Here is a 27,344-nt window from a genome sequence, read left to right as displayed (position 1 = left end):
CCGTTGTTTTCTGCCTGGAGCCATGCAGCCCCACACCCTCCCTCTCCCCCGCACACCCTGGCATGAAACAATTCCTTAATTTTATTATCCATTCAGTGGCAAAAAGCAATGTGACAAAAAGCAACGAACGAGCTCCTCCTCGGGAAAGATGAAGGCAGGCAGCACAGCAAGGCGGAGACACACACACACACACACACACACACACACACACACAGAGACGGAGAAGAGCACCCACAACTGATTTCTTCACAGCTCGCTAGGAAAGGGAGAGGTTGCAGGGGCTGCAGCTAATTGCAATTGCATGGTTGCTGGGGGGGGGGTCTTTTTTATCCCGTATCTCTTCATCACCGGCCGTACACCCACTCTGGCATTAAGTGCCAAAACATCATCACTGATGCACGCAAACTTGGGCACGGAGACGGTGCTTCAGCGAGAGCAAGGTGGCTCCCCAGCAGCCCTAGAGAGTGGCCAGCCCACAACCCATGACCTCAGCGCCCAACAAGAACAAAAATTCCCTCTGCCCAAACCTCTCCGACTCCTGCTGTTACGCTTTATATTACTTTAAACTGACTTGCATTTATGTCTACTCCTTGCAGTTAGTTTAATCAGTTTCTTGCCTTTTGCTGCACAGTTATTATTTTTACCGTATTTATGAGTTGGAACTTGGAAATCACCTCGCAGCCTTTTGGGGGCCCAAAAGGAGAGGTGGAACTCTCTCAACAAGCGTGGATCTTCTCCTCTTAAGGCTCCACTTCATGAGGCTTCCTCAAGACCAACTTGTCACCCCGAGGCTCACATCAGCGGGTGCTCCTCACGTCTCTTCTTGAGAAGCGTGCAAAGTACCCTCCCACCCCACAAAGCACAAGCTCTTCACCCCCCCCCCCCCTGAGATCCTGGTTAAAGTTTTCAATGCTTGTTTGTTAGGTGGTCCTCTTTGGCTCCCTTGGTTCACAGACGTCTCTGATGGAGTTTTCAAATGGGATATTCTCAAAATGGGAATAGGTGGATGGGTTGTAGCAGCATTGCAGAACACGGCCTTAGTCCCCATAAGACACAAAACAGAAGTCAGAGGATCTCTCCCAGCTGGATGAATGGGCAATAAAATGGCAAACGAGGTTCCACTGAATCAGCATGAAGTGATGGGGGCGGAAGGAGGAAGTGGGGAGTACATCCCATATATACTGAAGGGTCTGAGCTGGCGACAACTGACCAGGAGAGAGATGTTGGGGTTGCAGTTGAGAAACCAATGGAAATGTGGAGCAGTGTGCAGCAGCAGCAGCTGCGAGAAGACCAATTTCATGCTACAGAGTATTAGGAAATAAAGTTTTAAGTACTGTCTGACTTTTGGAGATTTTTAGACAGTTTTAAGTACTGTATTGCTGCTATTGAAATCTGTGGTGCAACCACATCTGGAATATTACAAATATATAAAAATAAAAAAATGTCCAGTAGCACCTTAGAGACCAAATAAGTTTGTTCTTGGTATGAGCATTAGGTATCTGAAGGTATCTGCACATGAATGCTCATACCAAGAACAAACTTAGTTGGTCTCTAAGGTGCTACTGGACATTTTTTTATTTTTATATATTTGTAATATTCCAGATGTGGTTGCACCACAGATTTCAATAGCAGCAATACAGTACTTAAAACTAATATATATATATATATATATATATATATATATATATATATATATATATATATATATATATATGTAGGTTTTGGTGTCTTCGGGTGTCTTCCCGTGTAAGAGTTGGGGTGTCTAGGCGACGTTTCGACGAGGTCTCACTCGTCATCTTCAGGCTGGTGCTTTCGGCTTCTTGTTACTAGAACAGAGCAGGATCTCAGTGTTTGAGTTCCTATAAATACTGTTGAGGGGGTGTGGTGTATAGCCTCCAACGTTCTGGGCAGATAGGAAGTTCCTAGGTTAATGTGCCTTTTCTTCTTTTGTTCATTAATTACTTGAGGGATATCTTGAGTGATTACTTGAGTGATATTCTGAGTACCACTTAGGAGGGTCATTAGGTGTGGATTAGTTGCTAAAGCTTTCGTGTCTTGACCTCTTGACCTTGTAAAGAGTTTTTCTGAGAAGATGGCTGTACTGCACTTAGTTGTGCTCTGGCTTGGCTTCGTGTATAGGGGCGAGCTGTGGTTTTGTGCCCTGTGCCAGCCAGATCTGTGTAGGGATTGCAGGGGGGTGCAGCATCCGGAGGTGCCACTATGGTTTGGCTACTGGATGGTGTCTGTAATTTATCTGTGGAGAGGGTCTGGGTTTGGGTCTGGTGTGGTTGATTGGAGATGGCGTTCTGTGTGCCTCTGGTTCTGGTGTCGGTTTTTGTGGGGAGGGCTAATTTCCAGATGTCTGGCAGGCGGGACGTGTCGTCACGCTTGTTCATGTTGTGAGGGTGTTTCTCTATCTCGATGGCTTCCATGATTATTCTCTTGTGGTGATGTTCCATGTTAAAGAGCAATTTGGAATCTGCAAAATTAATTTCGTGTCCTGTTTCTTTCATGTGTTGGTAAAGAGAGGAAGTTTTTTTCTTCTTTTTTTGACGGCATTCTTGTGTTCTGCGATACGTGCATTTATTCGTCTGTTTGTTTGTCCAATGTACGTGGCTGGGCAGACTTTGCAGGGTATTTCATAGACCCCTTGGTTTTCTAACTGGATTTTATCTTTTGGGTTTCTGAGGATATTGGCTATTTTTTGGTTGGTGCAAAAGGCTGTTTTGATATTGTGTTTATGGAGGATTTTGCTAATTTTATCTGTAGTGCCCTTGATATATAGGAACTCAAACACTGAGATCCTGCTCTGTTCTAGTAACAAGAAGCCGAAAGCACCAGCCTGAAGATGACGAGTGAGACCTCGTCGAAACGTCGCCTAGACACCCCAACTCTTACACGGGAAGACACCCGAAGACACCAAAACCTACATTCCTGTACCCGTGAAAATCTACGAAAGCATATATATATATATATTAGTTTTAAGTACTGTGTATATATATATATATATATATATATATATATATATATATATATGCTTTCGTAGATTTTCACGGGTACAGGAATGCAGGTTTTGGTGTCTTCGGGTATCTTCCCGTGTAAGAGTTGGGGTGTCTAGGCGACGTTTCGACGAGGTCTCACTCGTCATCTTCAGGCTGGTGCTTTCGGCTTCTTGTTACTAGAACAGAGCTCTGTTCCAGTAACAAGAAGCCGAAAGCACCAGCCTGAAGATGACGAGTGAGACCTCGTCGAAACGTCGCCTAGACACCCCAACTCTTACACGGGAAGACACCCGAAGACACCAAAACCTGCATATATATATATATATATATATATATATATATGTAGGTTTTGGTGTCTTCGGGTGTCTTCCCGTGTAAGAGTTGGGGTGTCTAGGCGACGTTTCGACGAGGTCTCACTCGTCATCTTCAGGCTGGTGCTTTCGGCTTCTAGTTACTAGAACAGAGCAGGATCTCAGTGTTTGAGTTCCTATAAATACTGTTGAGGGGGTGTGGTGTATGGCCTCCAACGTTCTGGGCAGATAGGAAGTTCCTAGGTTAATGTGCCTTTTCTTATATATATATATATATATATATATATATATATATATATATATTTCTACCAGAACAACACGGCTACCTACCTGAATCTGGAATATTACAGACACTTCAGGTTGTCTCATCTCAAAAAAGAACATCACAAAAGTTGCTAAAGGGACAGTAATTTCGTTGTCCCCGAGAGGGGGCAATGACAATAAAGATATTATTATTAAAAAAAAAAAAACATGGTTCAAAATGATCAGGGAACTGGAGCACCACCAAGAAGAAGAAATGCTGACTTTTGGAGATTTTTAGACAGACGGAAGTTGTGTGTGTGAAGTGTGAAGTGTGGAGGGGGGAGCTTGGTGCAGAGATTACACACAGTATATGGGAAGCAAAGGTTTTGCTTCCCACCAGATTTTCCCCTCTCTCTTTCAATCATCTAGTGAAACTAACTAATAGCAGATTCAGGACACAAGAGAAAATTCCGCTTCACATTTTTAATTAACTTACAGAACTCGCTGCCGGAATATGTGATTATGGCTACTAGCTTAGATGGCTTTAAAAAGGTTTAGAAAAATTCACAGGGGGATGAGTTCATTGGCAGCCTTTAGATCTGCTGCAAGCAGCAGGTCACTGCTTTCCGTGGGAGAGTTTCACCTTAAAGTCCACAAAACAAAAGCAGTGACTCAGAGCAGGGCTTTCCATGTGGCAGCCCCTCTTTTGTGGAACAGAATCCTTGCCGAGATATGATAGGGGCCAACTATCTGTCCTTTCATAAACAATTAAATACGTTTTTGTTTGGGAAGGCTTTTCCAGTTGGATGAAGAGGTCTCTGCTTTCAGTGCTTATTCTGTATTGTTTTTAAACCCACCGTGAGTTTGTTTTTAAACCTATTTTTAGCCATTTTTATGGTACGTTGTGTTTGGAAAAAGGCATTTTAATTAATTAATTAGTCGCAGCATAGTAACTGCTGTTATTTTGGTTTACATTGGCCTGCTGTTTTCATTATACTTCCTTGTTTCTGAGCATGTACCTGTCATCAACACATCTTATTTTCCTGATCTGTCTTCTGAGTGAGAGAGAGATGAAGAGATTGTGTGGCTATTTTCAAAAGGCCACAGAAGAATTCGATGGAAATAAACGACCAAAATGCTTTAGCGGAGGGCGAATGATGGGAGTTGCCAAAGATTATGGGGAAAGGGAAAGGTCTGGAGAAGCCAAAATAAGCCCTGGTTCTCTCAGGTGAGTGTGTGGCAGCTCGTGTCAGGTGTGTGTGCAGGAGCCAGGCCCTGTGACCAATAGGACTTTGCAGGACTGGGGGTTTCCTAAGTTTGTTCTGAAGAGGCAAGGCGCAGCCGCACAGGTGAGGCCGATTGGTAACTCACAGCACCTGGTGGCTAGAGCTGGGAAGGGATATAAGGTCAGCATTTCCCTTTGGCTTTTTGCCACAGCAACACATTTCCTGCCTTGTGGTGTTTGGCTTCTTGCTTCCTGATCCTTGAACCTCGGCTTCCTGACTCCTTGCTTCTTGATTCTCGGACCCTTGACTTCTTGCTTCTTGAGCCTTGAACTCCTGATTTCGTGACTCCTTGCTTCCTGACCCTCGGACCCTTGGCTTCTTGACTCCCGGCTCTCTGGCCCTCGGACTCTTGGCTCCTGGCTTCTGGAACCCCCTTCCTGCTCCCATCCCGCCATCTTGCCCCCGGTCCTGACGCCCCCTGCCAGGACTTTGATCGTCTGTGAACCAGAGCGTGACAGCTTGACAAGCCACGCCAGGGCAGGTCATCCGACATGAAGCTCACCCCCAGACCAGAGAGCGGAAGGAAGGAAGAGAGATCCGTTCCAGATCTAACCTGGGGAGCCTCCCGATGGTCCCGTGCCAGGTTCAAAGGCCTGACAGCCACAACCCATGAGAGACTCCAGGAGCCTCCTGCCAGGAATGCAGAGCCCCAACAGGGAGGCTCTCCAAGCAGTTGTGCCAACCTCACCAGGGAAGCTGCTTTCCAATAGCAGCACCTCCTCAGAACAAGCTGCCGCCACACAGAAGCTCTCTGGATGCATTCCTCATGGAGGCAGAATAGGGCTTCAGTCTAGATACCAAGCAATTTAAGGTAGCAAAAGACAATCCACAGAGGAAGGGGTTGGAAGAGGTCCACTCTGAGCTGCAGCAGCTCTCCCGGAAAGCTTTACTCGGATGAAGCTGGAGAAGGAAGCTGGGAGCTTCTGCAGGCAAAGCGACAGCCTTTCCCTGGGGTTCCACTTCCAGTTAGGAGTTTAAACATTCTGCACTGTGGGGGCTTGGAGTTTTAATTCACTGCTAAGACTTAATTTGGGGCTGAATCAGTGAGGAATTATTAAAACTGATAAAGAAAGAGTTCAGCAATGTAGGCCAAGTGCTTTGATGTCTATGAGGTATACATAATTCTATATTTAAAAAATCCTAGTTATCTCTCTACTTCATTCCAACTTCCTGAAGAGTAAAGCTCTGAACTCCAGATAAACTGTATGGTAAGCAATTCTTCCCTAAGCATGTGGGTGGATAAACCACAGAAGAGGCAGCTGAGCCTCTAGCAGAAAATGGCCCGTCAAATGCACACCAGAGCCCTCTCCCCCCCCCCGCTCTCTCTCTCTCTCTCTCTCTCTCTCTCTCTCTCTCTCTCTCACACACACACACACACACACACACACACACACACACACAGGCTCCTGCTCTAGAGAAGGGTGCAAATGCATTAGTGACTGACTGTACAGGGAGAGGAAGACCAATGCTCTGGGAGAGGCGAGGCGGGGAGGGTAACATCCATCAGATGCTAGACAAGAGGGGCTGGAGCTCACATCTCAACCATCTTCTCAGCCCCAGATCAGCAGAAACCACAGAGCAGAAGAGGCTCCCCTCAAATGTCTAGATAGAAAGAAATTGTGTCAACCACCCAGACCAACTTCTGATTTCAGAGACTGGCCTTGTCTACAATAAACTTCCCAGAACCATTTGGATCCACTGGTCTCTGGAGGCAGACCACATCCACACGCCCCGCTGCCCCGTGGAGTCTAAACCAGGGAACCACCTGACCATAACAAGGGAACTGGACCAAATTCCTCAAACCACCAATCACCTTCCTCCAGCCCTCAACAAAGCACCATCTTAAGGATTGTGGCCCGTCAAATGTTTAGCGGCAGATATTAACTGGGATATGCACCTCTTACCGGAGAGGTGATAAATTCCTGGGCTGCATCAGAGCAGAGGTCTCAGCGTGAAAAAGGGTGAAGAACGCTGCACAAACGTGTCAAGCAGACTCTGCCTAACAACTGCAGGCTCATTTCCTGCACAAACGGGCCCTCTTTAAATAACAAAATAGCCTCTCTTTCGCAATGCATTCCCACAATAAGAAATACACAACAATAATTTATAATAATTATGTATTATTTATACCCTGCCCATCTGGCTGGGTTTCCCCAGCCACTCTGGGCGGCTCCCAACAGAATATTAAAAACACAATAAAACTTCAAACATTAAAAACTTCCCTAAAGAGGGCTGCCTTCAGATGTCTTTTAAAAGTAAGATAGTTGCTTATTTCCTTGACATCTGATGGGAGGGTGTTCCACAGGGCGGGCGCCACCACCGAGAAGGCCCTCTGCCTGGTTCCCTGTAACCCCACTTCTCACAGTGAGGGAACTGCCAGAAGGCCCTCGGAGCTGGACCTCAGTGTCCAGGCTGAACGATGGGGGTGGAGATGCTCCTTCAGGTCTACTGGGCCAAGGCAGGAAGGGGCAGGAGCCCTTTGGCACATCCCAATGCCAATCAGGCAGGGGCAGGTGCTGCTGACCATGGTGCTGAAGGGCATCTCAGCTGGTTCCTCTTGTTTCACCACCTTGTCCACTAACACGGCTAGCTCTGTATCTTAGCTTGAATGACAACAGGAACATCTCCTGCGCCTCCTCCCTGGTAGGCTGCCTCTCTCTGAAAACGCACACAAAGAACCTTTCCAGTGAATATAACTCAGGTTGTCCCAGTCTGCGTCTCTATTTGAAATTGTTTTTGTATATGCAGCTGTTTTAAACTGTATATATAGGATAGTTTGCACATATGCAATTGTTTTTATTGTTGACGATTTTACTGTGAAATCGATTCAAGATATGTCATGAGAAGCAATTCACAAAAGGAATAGGTAAGAGGGCAAATGAGCGGGAGAACATGGCCCGAAACTGTGTCTCCGTGATTCCTTGACCGCGAGAGGGTGACCTCAGGATATTCTCAGCTCTTTTCCTGGGAGAGTCTTGGATGTGCAAGCTGGTGGTACTGACAAAGTTAGGATAATTGTTGTAATAATAATAAATGAATTAATATACTGCCTTATAACCCAGAGGTTATTGCTATTCCTGTTCCAGAGATTCCTTTCGTTGTGATTTTTAATCCCAGTATGGGGTTTTATTGTTCTAACCTTTGCACAACTGTTAAGACAATTCGTTCTATGAGGAATCTCATATATGCAATCAATGTAAACATTTTGCAATCCTCCTGAAGAGCAAAACGCAACACCTGCCGCCTCCTATCATGTGCACCACACTTCCCTTTAAGCCACAGATGGGGAACATCTGTGGCCCTCCAAATGTTCCTGGACTCCCAGCTCTTCCCAGCTCCAGTATCCAGCATGGCCAATGAGCAGGGATGGTGGGAGTTGGGAGTCCAATGTGGTCTGGAGGGCCGGGGGGGGGAGGCACCCCTGCTGTAAACTGACCCATCACCCCTCCAAACACATCCACACTCAGCCCACAGCAGCAAGGCTGTATTTGCTGCAGAGAAGATACCCTCTGCTGTTGGTCCTTACAAACTGCGCCTCATTGCAAGAAGGGAGCTTCCCACTGCACTGAACCAGAACTGACACAACAATGCTACTTTGGACAGACGCTTAAAATCTCTCCACTGCACCCGCCACAAAAAGCGGGACCCTCCAATTGAAGCTGCTGAGACGAGATAGCTCTCAAAAGCCCAGGGCAAGGATAAGCTCTGTTTGAAGAAACGGCTGTGAAGCCCCACCTGAGAAGAAGGCAAGGCTGACGGATGGGGCGAAGTCAAACAACGGAAACCCGTTGGCCCCAAAGGCAGCAGCCAGCCAGTGTCTGCAGCAGAAGGATTAAGCGGATCAATCTCTCTAGCCTGCTCTCTTGATTTCATTTCTGCCTATGAGTCTCCCAGCCAAGAGATGGGAACTGCAGGAGCTTCACCCCTTCGTGCATTTGGAAACCCAGGGTTACTGCTGGCATTTTAGCACTGATTTAAACTTAACCCCTTCGAAATGCAGCTCCTGGGTAATTTTTGTTGCGGGGGGACTGCACAACATCTCCCCAGCCCTTCAGTGCCCTCCAAGTGCCTCTGAATACCAGCAGCTGGTGATCCTGTGTCCTGCTCTTGGGCTTCTCAGAGGCATCTGGCTGGCCATGGCACGAACAGGATGCCAGACTAGATGGACCCCCTGTGGTCTCTCCAGCTTCAGAGATCTCCTGATGCTCTTATCAAGGTGCCACCTTGGCACCTCTCAATAGCTCTAACAATTTGCTCTTTCTGAGTATCACCAGCTTTGACATATTTCCTGGGGTGCCCTGTCCACTTAACCTCATTTGCTAGACAGATAAATAATAGAAAAACTGTACCCTGCGCATCTCCTGTTTATTTCTATGGGGCTCAGAAGAGGGCTATTCCCAGATGATTATGTCTTCAGCTAGAGAAGGTTCCAAATGGGAGAAGACTATGTTTGCAGGGCTTTCTTTCTCTCAAAAGCAAACGCTTCCTGTGCACAAATGGTTTGGACTTCATCTGCATAATTTATTCCCCAGAATTCTGTTTCACATATTTGCTTTGGCTTAACATTCAGTATCCCTTCTGCTTGGGGAGGACTTCTGAGTCCTATTGACAGCCCTCGCTCGTTATTTAAACAGAAAAGTAGCCGCTGATGTTTACCAAAGTGCCCACAACTCCTGCGTTCTGCCTCCACTCCAAACGGGTTGTGCAGATGGCACCCCGACCACAAAAATGCCCATTGATACCTCATAATGGGTCTCCAAAACACCACCAAAAAAGCATACTAAACCATAAGGCCATGACAGATGAGCCCTGTATATGAGATTATTGGACACTTTTCAAAAACGAGGCAAAGAGAATCAGGAAAGAAAAAATGCATCCACATCCTAAGCTGACCATGTCTGAAAAAGGAGCTGCAACTTAGCTGTGCACCTGCCTGCTTCTGTGCTAGGGGGAGGGCTATAGCTCAGTGGTCGGGCATCTGCTGTGCTTGCAGAAGGTTCCAGGTTCAATGCCTGGCACCTCCAGACAGGGCTGGGTGAGACCTCTCTCTGCCTGAAATCCCAGAGAGGCCTGGCTAAATCAAAGTAGACACTGATGATGGGTCATTGCTCTGACTCACTATATGGCAGCCTCCTTTGCTCCTAAAGGTGATGGACTGATTTAAAAACACATGAAGCGGCAGGTTCATCCCCCTGGGCAACCTGCTAGCAAGTCAACCTTCCCAGAATGGTCAAAATGCAAAACATTCTTGGGTGCCTGTTTGGCCTCTTTGATTCGGTGTGCTATTATTTTCAGACCAGTGAGTTGCAAAGGGAAGTCAAGATGCTTTCTGGCATTTGTGCATTAACTACTACAGTCACTAAGTATAACCAGCAACTTCCATTACAGTTGACTGAAGGAGGACTGGCCCTGCTGTTGTGTAAAAGCACATCTTAAACAAACTCCTTAAAAAATGGGATCACAGTCCAATTTTTCCCAAGACCGACTGGCTCATCCAGTGAAGGAACACATCCAAGCTGCGTTTTCCTATGGAAACAGAACACAGATTCATTCCACTTGCGAAAGGACCTGCTAGACCACTGGCTGGAAATCCAAAGCCCAGGAAGCACTTGGAGCTTCATAAAGTATCTGACTGGACAAAACCTCTGCAGCAACCTTCCCCAACCTGGTGCCCTCTAGAAGTTTTGAACTACAACTCCCATCCGTGCAGCTCCATGGGGACGGTCTGATGGGAGTTGTAGTGCAAAACACCTGGATGGCCCCAACTGAGGGGAAGGCTGGAGAAGCGCTTTCTTTCTCTCTGTCCTCAATACTCCAACATGCAGCTGCGCTGGATGCCCACAAGCTCCAGGGCTATGAGAGAGGGAGAAAATCTTTCCTCTATTCACTGTCTCCACGTCAGGCATCATTTAATCATCGTTTAAAAGGCTGCCCTGTTCTGAGCCTTTTGCAACTGTACAGCATCCTTTTTTCAGGCAAGGTGACCAGAACTCTACAAAGCATTCCAAAAGAAGACACCCCACAGATGTGTAAAACAGAATTATGATGCTGGTAAGTTTGATTTTCAATTCCTCTCAACTGCCATTTTATGACCCATTCACTCAGTATGCAGAGGGTTCTTTTTGGCTCCTCAGAATCCGTTTTTTGTTTTAGCAACCTAAACAACTTAGAATCAGCAGCAAACTTGGCCACACTCCTAACTCTAGATCAGGGGTCAGCAAACGTTTTCAGCAGGGGGCCGGTCCACTGTCCCCCAGACCTTGTGGAGGGCCGGACTATAATTTGAAAACAAAAAACGAATTCCTATGCCCCACAAATAACCCAGAGATGCATTTTAAATAAAAGCACAAATTCTACTCATGTAAAAACACCCTGATTCCTGGACCGTCCGAGGGCCGGATTTAGATGGCAATTGGGCCAGATCCAGCCCCCGGGCCTTAGGTTGCCTACCCATGCTCTAGATCAGCAGTTCTCAACCCATGGGTCCCCAGATGTTGTTGGACTACAACTCCCTTCATCCCTGAGCTCTGGCCTTGCTAGCTAGGGGTGATGGGAGTTGTACTTCAACATCTGGGGACCCACAGATTGAGAAAGGCTGCTCTAGATCATTTATGAACAAGTTTAAAAGCACAGGTCCCTGGAGGACTCCCTTCCTTCCTTCCCTCTAGCAGAACTGCTCATTTATTTCTACACTCTGCCTCTTGTTACTGAACCAATTCCTGGTCCACAAGAGGACCTCTCCGCTTATATCACGACTGCTAAGCATACTGGAGAGTCTCTGGCAAGGTACTTTGCCAAAAGCTTTTTGAAAGTCCAAGAACACAGTGTCAGCCAGAACACCTCTATCTATATGTCTGCTTAACTCTCAAAGAACTCTTAATAGGTTAGTGAGACTCTCCTTCCACAAAGGCTTCTTCTTCTATATGCTTGGTTATTTTTATTTGACAATATTTTTCACCCGTTTTCCCAGGACAGATGTTAAGCTAAGCGACCTGTAATTTCCAGGTTCCCCCCTCCCCACGCCTGAATCCCTTTTAAACGTATTTGTGTCACACTGGACATGTTCCAGTCCTTGGGGTCTTAGGGACAAGTTCCACGTTTCTGTTAGGAGATCAGCAATTTCACATTTGAGTGCTCCTAAGAACAAGGCTCTTTGTTGCATGAACCTTTTGACTCAGTAGAAGTCTGCTATCATGAAACAGGCAGAACAGTCCGCAGCCCCATAGCAAAGAATGTGAAACTTAAACGGATTGTATTTTATAAAACCACCAAAAAAAAACCACACAAGAAGAAGGAAAATTAACAAAGAACCAGTATGTGTATCTTGTCTGCCAAGACGGGAGGATTTCTTGAGGAGGCACCCTCTGCCTTGGGTTGTTCTGCATGCTAAAGCAAATCCAAGAGGGCACTCGCAGCTCCCCTTCTGCAACTTCTAGTAAAATGTGATCTGGCCCCTCACTGCAATCCAGATCAGAAGATCCCCATCAGTTCCTCAGAGAATACCCATTGCTACCTCCACGTAACATTACAAGGATTTCCAAAATGGTCCTCCTTTGCCAACAACAAGAAAGTAAGACACAATTCATTTGTGTCTCTTTAATAAGCCTGGCTATTGACATATAATTCTCTCCTGACTCTCATTCCAGATGGATTCACTTTCAATTTACCCAGAAAGCCCTATGAATATTCATCAACCTGGATAGAAGTGTCGAAAACTTTATTAAGGACAACATGCAGACTTTGCCAATATTCAAGCTACTACGCCAGGAGTTAATGCGTGTAAATACCGACACACACAAAAAGGACTATAATCTCATATGGAAATGTAAACAGTTTTTTCAAAGGGAAGTCAAAAGTATATGCCACATAACACTTTAAGAATAATACTACATATGTATAGTCTTTTCTACGCTATGTGAAACATATTTGTTATTTTGCACCCCAGATGTAATGTTTCCACACCAGAAGCCCCGCACAGGAACCTGCAACTCCAAGACAGAGAGGTGTCTCTGACCAGTCTTTCGCTTCATAGTACTTAAATCTACAAGACACACAAGGCTCTCCTTGTCCGTTTTGCTTTCCACACACAACAGCTGCGGTACCAGCTGCTGACAAACGCAGCAGAGCAAAATTCACAGTCTGGCTTGCTTGCCTGAACTCCAAGCGTATCTGGTGTGAAAGGATTAAGATTTCAGCCAAACGTTTACTGCTTTCAAGTCCCGATTTGACCTAGGACTGGTTAAGGTTCATTTGCAACAGAGGAGAACCCCAAAATGTGGAAAATTCACCCTTTAACCAGTTTGCACCTTTGCACTTCAAGGCTGTCCCATGGCCCAAGGCCCACAACGGGGAGGCAGACTCTGCCCAAAGCAAAAGAAGGCATCCATGTTCCAAACCTTTGATTTGCCTGATGACACAGAGCATGTAGATCGCACACATGTGCGAGGGCATGGCTGAATTGCCAGGCTCAGGTTTGGGTCAAATGATTTCAGGAATGGAGCCTACTCCACCAGGTCCATTACTGAAACATGCTATTTCCACTGGAACCAAATTCCAGTTGGGACGATAGTTTGCTATCCTGAACAGCTCTGCAATGGGTGCAACTGAGGATGAGTATTGCAACTATAAGAGTTTCTAAAAAAGGTTATAGAAGATGCAAAGGGGGATACCCATCTTGTTGTTGCTGCTACTGAATACAACTCTCTTCCGTGAACAGTGAAACACGACGCAAACACAAGCCAGAATAACGAAAAAGAGTTAATGTACCAATCTTGACAGGCGCGCAAGGAACCTTCCTGCTCACAGCAGACAAGTTTGTACTCCTATCTCCCGCTCCCAGGAGACACATCAAGAGAAAGCCTTGGTGCTTCTGGAGAGACGCCAGTGCAGCATTTCGCAGTGGCAAAAGCTTTCCATGGCGCATCCTGCCAGTTTCTCTGCCCCACAAGAAAGCAGATGGAGGGAGGCACTTGAAGGCACGAGGGGTCTGCTTGCAGCCATCAAGAGCCGCTTGTCGTTCACACACCACCAATTCTCTTTGTGTGCAGAAGCCTCCAGTGCTCTTGAGAGTTTTACTTTTCAAAACAATTCACTAAATGATTCAAAGCAGCATTTTTCAGAAGACAGACAAACTCGCCGGGTTGTTCTGTTAAAGCTCTTGGGTTGACGGCTTTTTGTAAATATCTCACATTTCTTACACCCGTCAGGATCTTTTAATTCAACTCAACAGGCTTCTGACTTGCTTAAGAATTACAAAAGTGTTTTGATACTCTGTGTAGCAAAACACAGTTTCTGCCCTGCGTGAGAAACTGCGAAGAAAGCCTGACATCAGGGTTAGATAGGTGCTCCTTTTGCATGCTCTTGTTTTGCAGAATCCCCTAAAACTGCTACCCCGTATTTTCCCCACATTTAGCTCAGATTTCCCCTTTCCATGAAAAATATCATTGCTGCTAAGGACCCTTTTGTGATACCTCAACAACACAGTTGCAATGCTAAGCCCACTCGCGGAAGAGCCCGGTGACATTGTGTAAATTCTGATCCATCTAAAACGACAAGGTTGCAAACATGAGCCTATTTTGATTCGGGGCACATCAATGGCCTTCCGCTGGCCAGGGCAGCATCCAAATGGCACAAGTCAACAACAACACGGGGCAGAGAGGGAACCTGCTGCCACTCGCTGCTCCGGCCTGTTCAGACAACACTCGGCTTCTGGGTGCTCTCTGGAGTGAAATCGGGAGGCCGCCAGGAGCAGCACAGTAGTTCATGGAAGGGTCTCCTCTCCCACACACCCACAACGGGTTGGGAAAGCATCTGGAGAGAGCATTCCACAAACGGGGGGCCATGACAAAAAAGGCCCTTTCTTGTGTTGTCACCCTCCAAACCTTTTGGGGAAAGGGAACATAGAGAAGGGCCTCAGAAGACAAACTACAGACACAGCGGAACAGTGATGTCAACGCAACACTTCCATAAATAATCCTGGTTCTTCTACACAACACAGGTAGCCAACTTGGTGCCCCCAGATGTCGCTGAGCTCCAACTTCGCCCCCAATCCCAGCCCTGTTGGCTGTTGGGGCTGAGGAGAGAGTCCAACAAAATCTGGTGGAGCACAAGTTCTGCACCCCTCTGCCGTGGGGTCAACAAATTAAGCCCACCACAGTCAACTTCAGCAAGTTGTTGGTACCAGAGAGGAACATGCACCATTTGTGCAGTTGCCCCAGAACGGTGTCTCCCTTAGACAAGCAAAGGAACCTTCAGACAACAGTCATGGCAAGGTTTACAAGCGCAGACACAGGTGGAAGGATGGGGGGAGGGACATTTCGCGGGCCCTACCTCTTCAAATTGAAGCCGCACTTTATTAATGGCTCGGATCCAGCGGGCTCTTGCAGCGGGAAGGAGGAGAAGTTCATTTTCGTCAAGGTGACTTGCAAAAAAGAAAAACGAGGAAAAAAATGAGTGCTGGAAACTCAAGAGCAGTCTCATGAAACTCAACACATGAAAAGAAGCTTTTATTGTAATGGTGGGAACAAACGCTGAGAACAGTTGGCCCCAAGAGACCTGGGATGGCCAGCAAAAGACAGAGAATGGCATGGAAAGAACAGAAAGTGTGGCCAACAGGGACTGTGGTAGAGAACCCTGTAAGGAATGCACCCCATTAGTCACTGGATGGGTGTAAAATGATGATGATGAGGAGGAGGATTTATTAGATTTATTTAATGACGTTTGCCCTACCCTTTCTGACCCTAGACACCAGTGGACTACTCAAAACCAGCTATGGCACTACACCCATATCCTGTTTGTCTCTCCCAAGATCAACCAGAAAAATGACCTCAAGTTCAACTCCAAGGAATCCATGGCCAATGTGCACCACCTACCTGCCTGGTGTCTTCGTGGCTTCTTTGGGCTCGTCTGCTTCAGGAGGTAGTTGAGGTGTGGCATGCTCTTTCACCTTCCCCTCTCCTTCCCTGTGCACTTCCTGGGGCTCATGCTGCTCGCTAGATGGTGCAGGGCCCTCTGTCAGGTGAGGAGGAGCAGCAGGCACCCCTTCTGCGAGCTCGTCCTCGTGTTCGGAGCAGGGCACACTCCCGTGATATTGGTCCAGCTCACTCAGCTGAGAGCTTCCCTGACTGATGTTACAGGAGGAACCAAACTTACTACTGCTGGCAGGACTGTGAGAGAGCAAGGCATTAGTAAGTCCAAAGGTCTTGGCAACCAGGAAACAGCACAATGCATGCACACAGAGAGAGCGAGAGAGCGCAAATCCTAACTACACCAGGCCAAAGCATCAAATGGAGACTCTAGCCAAGCAAATGTCTCTTGCACATTGCAGCCACTGTTCTCAGTCGCCCGCCACTTCCAAGTTTGTGTTTGCAATTTTTGTGCTGGGCCTAAGCCTCTGGACCCTATTGATATATCAATCAGGAACAGATAGCATCATCCGCTGCGCATCCTGTAAGTTGTTCACAGGCCATAAGAAAATTAAGAATGGCAGCAAAAGTTTTGTGCACATTGAACCTCTAAACTGCTAAGCTCAACACCTTCTCACAACAACGTTTGCCCCTAGCATGTCAACTGCACGTGGATTCTGGGACATGAGGGTTTCATCTTCACTCCCATTTCATTAACACATTCTTAAGTTTCTCCAGCAGCTGAGAATGGATCCTGTTGTAGCTGCCGTTTAGAAAAATCAGCCCTGTCTTCCAGCACAACATGGGCCCATTGCTGTTGCTGCTTGGGAGTGACTGATTATTATAAGGTTGGAGTTACTGCACCAGGAGCTGTTAATTCAACAAGACACCCACACTCTCTCTCTCCATTGTGGAATTCTAAGAGGGAAGGGCCACAAATGCTTCTGGGCCGCTATTGAAGTGCCGCCTGGCTTTTGGCAGCCCACACAGGCAGAGAAAGCTGCAAGAGGACCCAAGGCAGCTACACTGTGAAAATCCCATCTATTCCTTGGAAAACAGGCTGGGCAGAAAGGAAAATGCTTGAAGCAGGATCCCTGCTGGGCCAATTGTCTAGAGATGGCGGGTGAGGAGTGCAGATTTAGCAATGATTTTAGTGACTAGCAGTTCTGTAACTAGGGAGGGGCAGCAAGAACACCGGCCCCAATCATCCCCCGGACAGGGGTAAACAGGGAGCAAAAGTCACTAAGATACTGATAGCTGTAACATGAAATCACTGCAATTCTCTTCAATATGGAATAATTAAGCATGTTTTTGAGATATGGTAAACTAGAAAACCAGTTATCAGCTTGCTTGGAGACCTAATGGGGACACCAAGGAGCTCCTCATTGGCTCCAGATGCCTGCAGCCTAACACAGAAAAGCACATCCAGCTAATGCCGCTGAATACAGCTGGTAAAAGTAGAGAAAAACGGAATCATGTTAGCTGGGCAGTAACAGCTTCCGAGCAGCAAGAACTGGATGTTTCGGCATTAGTACCTTTAATAGTCCACGGCCATGTTTAACTTGTCCTGGTGGGAGGGAGGAGGTTTTAATCACAGAATCTTAGCAAGGCAGAGTTGGAAGGGACCCCCAGGGGTCATCCAGCCCAACCCCCTAAATGCAGGAATCACAGCTCAAGAATCCATGACAGATGGCCAGGCAACCTCTGCTTAGAAACCTCCAAGAAAGGAGAGTCCACCAACTCCCCAGGGAGTCTGTTCAACAGCTGCTACTGTCAGAAAGCTTTTATCTGCTGTTTCATCGGAATCCCCTTCTGGGTGTAGAAAAGTTATGCTGCAGGTGACTGAACTGCAACCACTGAAACAGCTTTTGCTGCCATCTGGGTCTCTCTCCCATCTTAAAACGTGAATGCCTTGTATGTTGTCTAACTAAGCTTTCTGCAAACCAAGAGAGCCCTCGATTTCCTTCCTCCCACCATGTCATCTAGAGGTACAAGTCATTTTCTCACACACACAATTAGGCTACGGAAGGTTAATGAAACTAATACTCAAAAGCAGCTCACTCACAAGAACACAGCACAAACAGAGAGCAAAGGGGAAGAGTCATTGCAGCCTTTTGGAACAAAGGAAACCAGAAGTTGAGAAGGAGAAGGGCAGGAGAGGCTCTGGGTGGGCAGTCTAGCAACTAGCGTTCACAACTCTACCTACCACTGGGTACTACTAATGCCAAACACAGCCTAGAGGAGTCTGATCTACGAGGTCAGGCATCTACCGTTACGGCACTTGCATTATAAATGGCTCACAAGTTGGCACCATTTATCATGCTGTTTTGGCTACTGGCCTTTTCTTCCTGAGTGGCTCAGGGCTACTCTGCTCCGCTGGCTGCAGTCCAGTAGCAAGTGTTTCCGTTTCTGGACAAGGGACACTTTCCTTCTGCTCTACTTCATCCTGAACCCGTGTGGCGCCTTCTGCTGGTTCCTCCAAAGGGAGCCCAGGAGGCTCACTGGAAATGGTGCTTGGCTCATCTTCCGTTTCTCTGGAGACCTCAAGCTCCAGCTCCTTGTTGGGCACAACCGGAATGTCAGGCGTGGGGCCATCAAAGCATTCGTTGCTCTTGCTGTCGGGCTGCTTAGAAGAAAGGTCTGAATCAGCAGCACTGTCAGCTGGCTGGTCAGAGGCAGAGAGGCTTGGGCTCCCATCAGCACCGGTCACATCCACTGCTTGTTCCTCGGCTTTCGAGACAGCTTCTGGTGCCTTCAAATCCAGTTTGGATGAAGCAATTGGGGCCACCTCCTGTTTGGAGGAAGCTTTTGGTGTTGGCACATCTGGTTCCTTCTTGAGACCCGCCTCCTTGGCATCTTTCTGCCACGGAAATGAGAAGTCCAGCTTCTTTCCAAACACAGCACCCGGAGTGGCCTCTACTTTACCTGCTTTCTCATCACTTCCTCCACCAAACAGACTTGAGGAAAACTTGTTGAAGCTGGACACGAGGCCTGGCTCAGGCGCAGGCTTGCTTGCTGAAGGCGGCTGTGCAGAGAAGAAGGAGCCAAATGGCTTGCTGCTGTCTGCAGAAGACATGAAGCCGAATTTGGGCAAAGTGGGCATGCTTGGAATTTCAAACATGGGCTTGGTGCTGCTGGCCTCTGCAGGAGCACTGGCTGGCTTGCTCTTACCAGCCAAACTGCTTTTCAAGGGAGCAGCTTCTGGGGCTGCTGCGCTGACGGTTAGAGGCTCTTTCTGCTCAGGAGGAAGATCAGGTTTTATTTCAGGGACCTTTTCCATATCCTGATGGGGCAAGTCACGGGCCTCATCTGCAGCAGCTTTGGGTTCCATCTCCAGGGTCCCAAACGTGTCTGGTGGGCAAATATCAACATCTGCCTCATTCTTTATAGTTACTTCTTCGGTGGTTAGTGAAGTATCCGTCAGTTCTGGCAGTTTCAGGTGTTCATCTTCCTCACCAACCTTGGGTTCCAGCTCACATGCACCATCCAAATCCATTTGGCCAATGTCTGTTTCTCCTGCCGGGCTCAGTTGCTCTTCAACAGCAGGGACAGCATCATTTTCTAAGGGCTCCACAGGCACTTCACTCTTCTCCTGCAGCACCACCATCTCAAATGCATCATGTACCTCTTGACTACACGGGGCAGTCTTCCCTGCTTCATCAGATGCCAGTAAGTTTGTGTCCAGCTGTACCACTTCAGGGCCCTGATCCCTACTTGAGTCTAAAGTTTCTGAAGCATTAAGGGAGGGTTCCAGACCATGTTCAGGTCTTCCACTGCTTTCAGCTTCCAATTCTGCTGTACATTCTTTTCCCAAACTCTCATCTGCTAAAGCAGAAGGGGCGTCTTGTTTCAAGTCACTGCTAGCTTCTTTCTCTGTAGGTTCAGCCCTAGAGGTTTGGTCCGGTTGTTTCAAAACGCTGCCGGCATTTGTCCCTAAAAGTTCATCCCTAGAGGCTTTATCTTGTTTTGCGAGACCTTTACCAGGAACTGGGCCCACAGCCTCCTTTGCCCTGGAGCTCATTTCCTGGGGTTTTGAAGTGCCTGCGGTCTTCCCTGCAGGCTTTGAAAGGGCATCGTCTGTTGCTCCTTTAAAAATGCCAAAGAGATCACTTGTAAATGCTGGAGGAGGCCCAGTGGGCAGGGAGGAAAGGCCGAAAAACGAAGTGCTCTTCTTTTGGGCACTAGGAGCTGCTGGAGTCTGAGGCTGGGAAAAGAAGCCAGATAATGTTTTGGTTGGTTTCATCTTTGTCATGAAGCTGGAAAACATTTCAACTGAGGAATCTAGAACTGATCTGTCAGCCTCAGGCTCTTTAGGTTTCTCCTGCAGGTGAGGTGTTGCTGCTGCCATTTGAGGGAGAGGCCTTTGGCCCCGAGCCTGCTGCTCTCCGGCAGTATTTGGGGTCCTATCAGGTTGCCTGGGCTCCGGGGGCTTGACTTCAGGGAGGCTTGGTTTTTCTTCAGGTACAACCTCCTGTGAAAGGTCTCCAGGAGCAGGAGATGGCTCAAGAGCCACAGGAGTCTCATCACACACTGGACCGGGCTCTGCCTTTTCAGAAGTCTCGTTCCCACCTGAAGGAACAAATTCCTTCTCAGAGGACACCACAATACCATCACTCTTTTCTGCCTTGTCTTGCAGCTGCTCCTCTGGTTGTGGAATCTCCGGAAGGGAAGGTGGAATGTCTTCCTGCAGCGTAGGGACCTGAGAGCCAGGATCAGGACAGACTGAGTGGTCTTCCCTATCTGTACCATCATCAGGAGGTTTACTGGCCACAAAAGGTATCTCTACCTCATTTTTCACTTCTGAAGCACTTGCCGCAGCATGCTCAGCCGCAGGAGTTTTTAGCTCACTTGCCTTGTGCTCCAGGCCAACAGCTTCTTGCTTTCCAAGTACTGCTTCTATAACACCAGCCGCTGCCTCTTTATCCTTCAAGCCCTGCTGTCTGGCAAGTCCAATGCCAGAGTCAACAGAAACACACTGCTTCATAGATGGCTTTGCGTCTGCTTGCTGTTGAGGCAGCCTTCCCAGGTTGCTTGCCTGCTGCTGAGGTGGCTTTGCAATATTCCCCTTGTCAGGAGCAGCTGCCGGTGGCTTGTCATCCAGGAAGGAGGGCAGGTTGAAAAAGCTGAAGCTGGAGCTGCTCTGAGGCACGTTCTTCTTTGCGGTGGGCCCTCCGGAAAAGAAAGAAGGCATCTTGAACAGACCCTCTGCTTCCGGGGGCTTGGCGTTAGGAGCTACTGGAGCTGGGGCAGGGGCTTTCTCTGGGGCACCGAAGAAGGAGGAGAAGATGCTCTTGCCAGCCGGCTGTGGTCCCTGCGGAGGCTTCGAAGGTGCTGCCTGCGACAAGCCAAAAGGCAGGCTAAACCCAGAATCCCTGGGTGGCTGACTGGCTTTTCCTGGCTGAGTTTTACCAGGCATGGCTCCTGCATGGCCTTGCGGTCCCGCTGCAACAGCTGGTCCGTGGCCATGCTGCCCTGGAGAGCGATTTGCCTGGTCCATTCGAGGGCCTGCCTGCATGGGAGGCTTGGGTTCTGCATTCCCTGCGGTGGGGATGTCCTCCTTCTTCACTGGAGCAGCTTCCTTGGCTACTTTCCCATGCTGTTCTTCCTTAGGGACTGTGGGCTTCTGGGCAGCTTCCCCACGAGCCTGCTCCACGGGGATTCGAGGGGCAGGAGTGCTGCTCTTCCTTGGCTCTCTGCTACGCTGGTCCGCGTTGTCGTTCGGTTTCAGGGAGGTGTGGGTTCCACTCTTTGGTGGAGCAGTGGCACTTGGTGGGGCAGGGGCTGCATCAACTTTGAAAAGATCCCCTATGGAACCAAAGAATGATGAAATGCCTGGGGGCTCCACTTTCTCCTGAGGCATTTTCTTCTCGGCTTCATTTTTCGTCAGATTTGGTTGGGGTGCTGGTGGTGGCTGTGGGGCTTTGTTGACCTGCGTTTTAAAGAAATCAAAGAACCCGGGGCCTTGACTTTTATTGGGGGCTGCAGGTGTGGAGGAGTCTTCTCCCAGGCTGAGAATCTTGAGAGCACTTTTAAACAACGTGCCCTCGGCCTCCGTGGGCGCTTGGCTGGGGGCTGGCTGGGTTTTCTTGGGTTCATCCTCACCCACTTTGGGTTTTTGTTGACTTGGGAGGGGAGCAGGCTTAACACCTTTATCCAGCTGACTGGTCTTGCTGTCCAAGGGACCCTGGCTTAGATGAGAGGAAGACCTCACCAGCTGAGGCTTTTTCTGAGAAATCACTGGCTTTTCATCCCTAACAGACTTAACTAATCTGCCCCTCTCTTTTCTCTCTTGTTCATGCTCAGTGTGCTGCTGGTTTTGCATATCCTCTCCTGTTTTCCTGGGTGGCGAAGCTGGAAGAGCATCGTTTTTGTGTCCCAACACCACCGGTTCCCCTTTCTTCACAGCCGTGTCTTCCACTGTCTCATGCACTTCCATACCCTTACCCATCAGGCCACCCAAAGCAGAGAATAAAGATGCGACTTTATTCAGAGGTGGCTTTTTATCTTCTTCAGTGGTTTTGACTTCTGTAACACTCTGAGATGCCGATGAAGGCTCAGGCTTAGCAGAAGACTGGAATATATGGAAACCAAACCGTCTTGACTGTCCACTTTCGGAAACTGTCACAGCAGGGGTCCTGTCCGGATGTTTGGGTAGAGCATCATCTTTTAGCCTCCCACTGGAAGCCACCCTGGAGTGAACTCTAAGGTCAAGGGTCAGCGGAGGCTCTTCTGAGTGCCACTCCATGTCATTCTCAGGCCTAAAGTCTACTTTGAGTTTTTGAAGTTTGTACCCTGAAAAGTCTAAAGGCTGCTCTCTCTGGTAATAAATGGACTCCTCAAACATCTGCGAAAAGGTCTCTAAATTCATGTTCATAAGTTGATCACTTCTCTGCAGAGCTACAGACAAATCAAGTGGTTTGTTTACAGAGTAATTATCCAATTGCTCCTCTTCAGCAAACCAGAATAACTCGTCTTCATTACCAAGAGGCACTTTGAAACCGCAAACGGCAATCATGTCATCTTCCAAGACAGTGCTCTGCAAAATGCTCTGCGGATAATTATAATCCCAGTAGTCTGGGTAGGTGTAAGTGTCAGGAGTGCAAATGTAGACATACTGCCCAGTGGGGTCGGTGAGCAGGGAATAAACAAACTGGCCGTCCCTGTACATGTAATATCCACAATCGCCATCTTCCGACGGCCACCACACGCCCTTCTCAAGCAGCATCAGCCAGTCCTGGTACTCCTGGCTATAAGATGAATAGACCAAACTGCCCTCCAGGCTCAAGGACTCCTGATCAATTAAGGTCCACATATTGCCATCACATGCCGATGAATAGCTCAAGTCCATGGGCATCTCTTCCAAAATATAGCTGCAGTCATCAAATGGAGGAAGGTTTCCATTCAGAGAATGCGTTGCCCACATTTCAGTTTCTTCTAGACCTAAATCTTGTAAGTCTAACTGATCAAACGATTCGTGTGACATGACACTGAAATCCATGCTCAGGGCATCAAAACTGGCATTTGACCTCCAATCCACGACATTGGCATTGCCATCTTTTTTACACAAGTTCACTACGGCATCACTGGAGTCTGGCCATTCCAGAAACTCAGCCAGTGGGACAGAATTCTGCTGCAAGACGTAGTAAACGGGCAAGGAAACCTGGTGGGCATTGAGAGAAAATGCTCCTGCATCATATTCCCAGTCAAAGCTAGAGTGGCTCCTTGTTTCCTCAAGAGTAAGATGCTGCTCTGAGTGGCCATACAATTTAGCATTCAGCAAAGAGGAATTGAGAAATTCATTTGACCTTTCGTTGAGAACTGTTTGATAAATATTGGAATCCGTAGGTTGTCTATAAAGAGTTGGCTGCCCCGATAAGTCTTGTATCTTTGGCTGTGAGCTTAAAGCATTCTGAGAGGGGGGGTGCCAAGGGACGGGACCATGTCCGTTGTCCCTTTTGCTCAGTTCTGGGTGAGGAAAATGACCATTCGCCTTCGCAGTCTCAGTCACTGCCTCCTCCGCTTTTTCTTTTGGCCTCTGCATGAAGTTCTTTATGAAGCTGCCCGTCTCCGGTTTCCCCCCAGCGCTTTCTTGGGGACCAGGAGACACATGTGAGCCAACGGACTTGTCACCAGAACTAGTCTCTTCGCTCCTCTCAAAAAACTTCATTATGCCCAGAGAGCCTGATTTTGCCGTATCTGGCATACTTTCGGTCAGGTTTTCACTTGAGGCAAACCTAAATAATCCAGAAAGTAAGCCAGCTGATCTGCTCTTCTGGCTGTCCGTTTCATTTTTAGCATTTGACTCTTCCGTGTGGGTTATGTGGTCTGAAGACGCCCGCCGGAAGAGGCCCGAGAGCAACCCCTGCCCTGGCTGTGGGGCCTTCTTCGGAGTATCATCCATTACCTGGTCCTCTCTGATTCCACCAGGAACCACTGGCTGTCCTGCTGTGGTATTTAAGTCAGGTTCTTTTGTGGGGGCTGCCAGCTCCCCCCTGAATTTGGAATCTTTGTGGTCCAGAGCACCCAGGCGTTTGGTATCATGATCCATGTGTGCAATTGTTGAAGTGTCTGAGGCACCCTGGTCTTTATCTCCATGTTTTAGTGCACCCAGACCATCTTCTTTACCGGTTTCTTTCTTCCTCGTTGGCTCCTCTTTTCTCTGCGGTGCCTCGGGAACTGCCTGAGACTTTGACGACTCCGTTTTGGCAGCTTCCACGTTGCTGCTTTTGTGACCCTCTTCAGCATTTGGTGGCTTGCCACTAAAACTTGGTGGGGCAGTTTGATCTTTTGAAGCTGTCAGGTTTTCCACAGAAGCAGCTTTCAAGAAGGAAGTGAAAATTCCTGGCTTCTCTTTGTTGTCCTGCGGTGGTTTGTCTGAAAAGCCAAAACCGCTCAAAAAGGGAATCTGGAGCTTACCGGTGAAAGGGAAGTTGGGTTCGCTGCTTGCGGAGCTTGTTTTCCTGACATCATCTTCAGAACGGTGACTTTTCCCCAAGCCCGGTGGTGGCTCCTTTGGCACAGTTTCGGTAGCAGAAGAAGGGAGCAGCAACTGGCTGAAGGATTTCTTAAGTGGGCTGAAAAAGCTCTCAGGTGGTTCCCCCTGCTCCAACGGCGGAGCGTTACCAGTCTCCTTCTTGGCTTCACTTGGCTTGTTTTCTGGCACTTTCCCTGCAGGTTGTGGATTTCTTGGCATGTCTGGGTGTTCTTTAACAACTTTATCTGGCTGACTTGTGGCCTGCAGCGGCGCATCAGAAGCCTTCTGTGGCCCACTTGGCTGCTTGGGAACAGCCAGACTCTCAAAACTGGCTTTCAAGCTAAAAGAACTAACAGAGCTCGACAACTTGCCAAAGATGGAGGAGACGGGGCCGCTGCTTGCGCTCGCTTCTGCCTCGCTCTTGCTCGTTTCGGGAGGCGCAACGTTGGTGGGTTTTGTCGCGTTGCCTTCAGCTTCCTTCCCACCTGCCTTGGCTTCAGAAGCACTGGCATGCGTGGCTTCCACCTTCACAGCCTCCTCCTGTTTTGCAGTCTCTTTTTTCGGTGCTTCCTTTTCGGAGAAGATTTTCAAAGGGTTGAAGATGCCTAAGACGGAGTTCACGACTGAGCTGGGGTCCAGAGAAGGGGGCGGAGCAGCATTTGCTGAAGCATCCTGGACACTTGGAGGACCCTTGTTGTCTCCCGCTGTCTTTTCTGGGATGCTGGCCTTGGCATCACCGGCTTCTCGCTCACGGCTACTCTGGGTCACAGAAGGGGAAGTTGCCGTGGGCAACCTGGCATCCGATTTGCTTTCTGCTTTCCGTTCTGGAGAGGAACCCTCAGACTTAGGCTTACTTGAAAACAGACTTGTGATGCCTCCCTCGGGTTGACCAGGGGCTTCAGGTTTCTCTGGTGTGGGAGATACAAGTTTTTCAACTGAGGCTGTTAAGTGCTTTGTTCCTGAGCCCACTTTTTCGGTGAAAGAACTAAATAAGGAGCTGACTGTGTTCTTCACCCCAGACAAGTCTGGCAGTGCCTCTGTTATGCCTTTGCTGCCCTCGCTCTCCTCTGCAGCAGAAGCGGCTGGCTTTGCCTGTTCCAAAGGGGCACTTTCCTCCGCCAGCTTATCAGCCCCGGCCAGTTTGGGAGAGGCACCATCGCTTGGGTTTTTGCTCGCAGGAAGGGTTTCAAATTTGCTAATCTCCTCCTCTTTTTCAGCTAAGTATTCAGACACAGTTTCAACTAAGCACTGCAGTTCATCCATTGTGTCCACGTATTCTTCCGTTGGCTCTTCAACAGGAGAGAGGGTCAAGTCTTGCTTAAGAAAGTCGTGCTTTCCTCCTCTCATCCTATGTGAGTTTTTGTCCCTTGGTAACAGGGATATGGCACTTCCAGTACGGGCGTCAGTAAGGTCTCCAACATGGCGAACACTGGATTCACGCCATGCTTGGGAAAGTATTGCTATTTCTTCCATTTCATCATCATCATCTGAAACTGGGGAGTACAGGAGTATGCTGGATGAACAGCTGCCAAACTCTTTAAGGGCACCCAATGGCACAAAAGAGTGAGCTGGCTGTTCTGAATGGATCTCATTTTCACCATCAAAATGGACTGATCCTGAGTCATGCTTTGCGCGTTGGTTAGCGGACAACTTGCCACTCTTGACTAGAAGGCCATTCTTGTATGGACGCAGAACTGGATATTCCGGTAACTGTTCTTCACTTTCAATGGGGCTGCTGCCCCATTTCTCAGTTTCATCATAATCAGGATATAGGTTATGTTCAGTTCTTGCTTTAATGCTGCCTGATGAAAATCTCCGGTTACCACTGCTTTGCGGTACAGTTCGCTCGCATTCTTCAAAATTGTTATATCTCAGCTTCTTCTTTCTTCTCCTGTCTATTGTGTCATATTCCTCTGGATAGCAAGGAACATCGGGATGTCCTGATTCTGGGCAAGCCTTCCGTGAGTATCTTGCTCTTTCAGGATGGCCAAAGTTCTCCCTTTTTGAGAGCCTCGGGCTCCTTCGTCCCTGTGAACTTCTAGTCCTGTGACTTTTTTCTAAAAAATCTTCGATTAACTGTTTGCCTAATTCCTCATAGTTCTCTTCACACTCTTCCTGTTCTTGGCCAACTTCGTAATCAAATGGAATGATCCTGACTTTCCCATTGCTAACTAAAGATCCTGGTCTGATACATGTGGAGGGGGAAAATATAAGAAGGACAGAAGGGCAAAGAAAAAAAGGAAAGAGCAGGAGGGGTGAAAAAAGAGCTTTAAACACAAAACTTGCAAAGGAGCATTTCATAAAGACCAAATAGTATCGTGAATCACATGCAGAAAGCATATTAAAATATCATAACAACGAACCCATTTATTAACACGAAATGTTAGGAATCTCTCTTTTACTATTATTGCAGCTAAATAGTAGAGTTGTAAGGGTAGGAGAGCATGAAACATGTATACCAGTGTTATGTATACTATAAAGTGATATATGGTATGTTATTTATAAGCTTCTGTTAAGAACAGGAATTGCAAATTAAAAATGTCAATGAGCAGCTACCTAAAATGTTACAAGTCACTTTCTGGAGCATCTCAACGGAGTTTATCCCACAGAAAGCAATGATGGCC

General features: G+C 47.9%; 1 protein-coding gene across 9 annotated transcripts in view; it reads right to left on the bottom strand.

The window, feature by feature from the left end:
- UNC13B (unc-13 homolog B) overlaps positions 1–27,344 on the bottom strand; it is a 179,745-nt gene that overhangs the window by 90,077 nt on the left and 62,324 nt on the right. For 8 of the 9 annotated variants that reach the window (XM_081212557.1, XM_081212561.1, XM_081212563.1 and 5 more), the window contains 3 exons: positions 18,086–26,905; positions 15,714–16,007; positions 15,172–15,262 (listed from right to left, as the gene is read on the bottom strand). In XM_081212557.1, coding sequence (XP_081068683.1) covers positions 15,172–15,262; positions 15,714–16,007; positions 18,086–26,905 — 9,205 coding nt within the window. The remainder of the gene's footprint in view (positions 1–15,171; positions 15,263–15,713; positions 16,008–18,085; positions 26,906–27,344) is intronic. The other variant, XM_081212558.1, reaches the window with a different exon arrangement.

This window comes from Podarcis bocagei, assembly GCF_964188305.1.
Source record: "Podarcis bocagei genome assembly, chromosome: 11".
Taxonomy (NCBI): Eukaryota; Metazoa; Chordata; class Lepidosauria; order Squamata; family Lacertidae; genus Podarcis; species Podarcis bocagei.
Note: the sequence above shows the minus strand (reverse complement) of the source record. Positions and strands in the feature narration are given on the sequence as shown.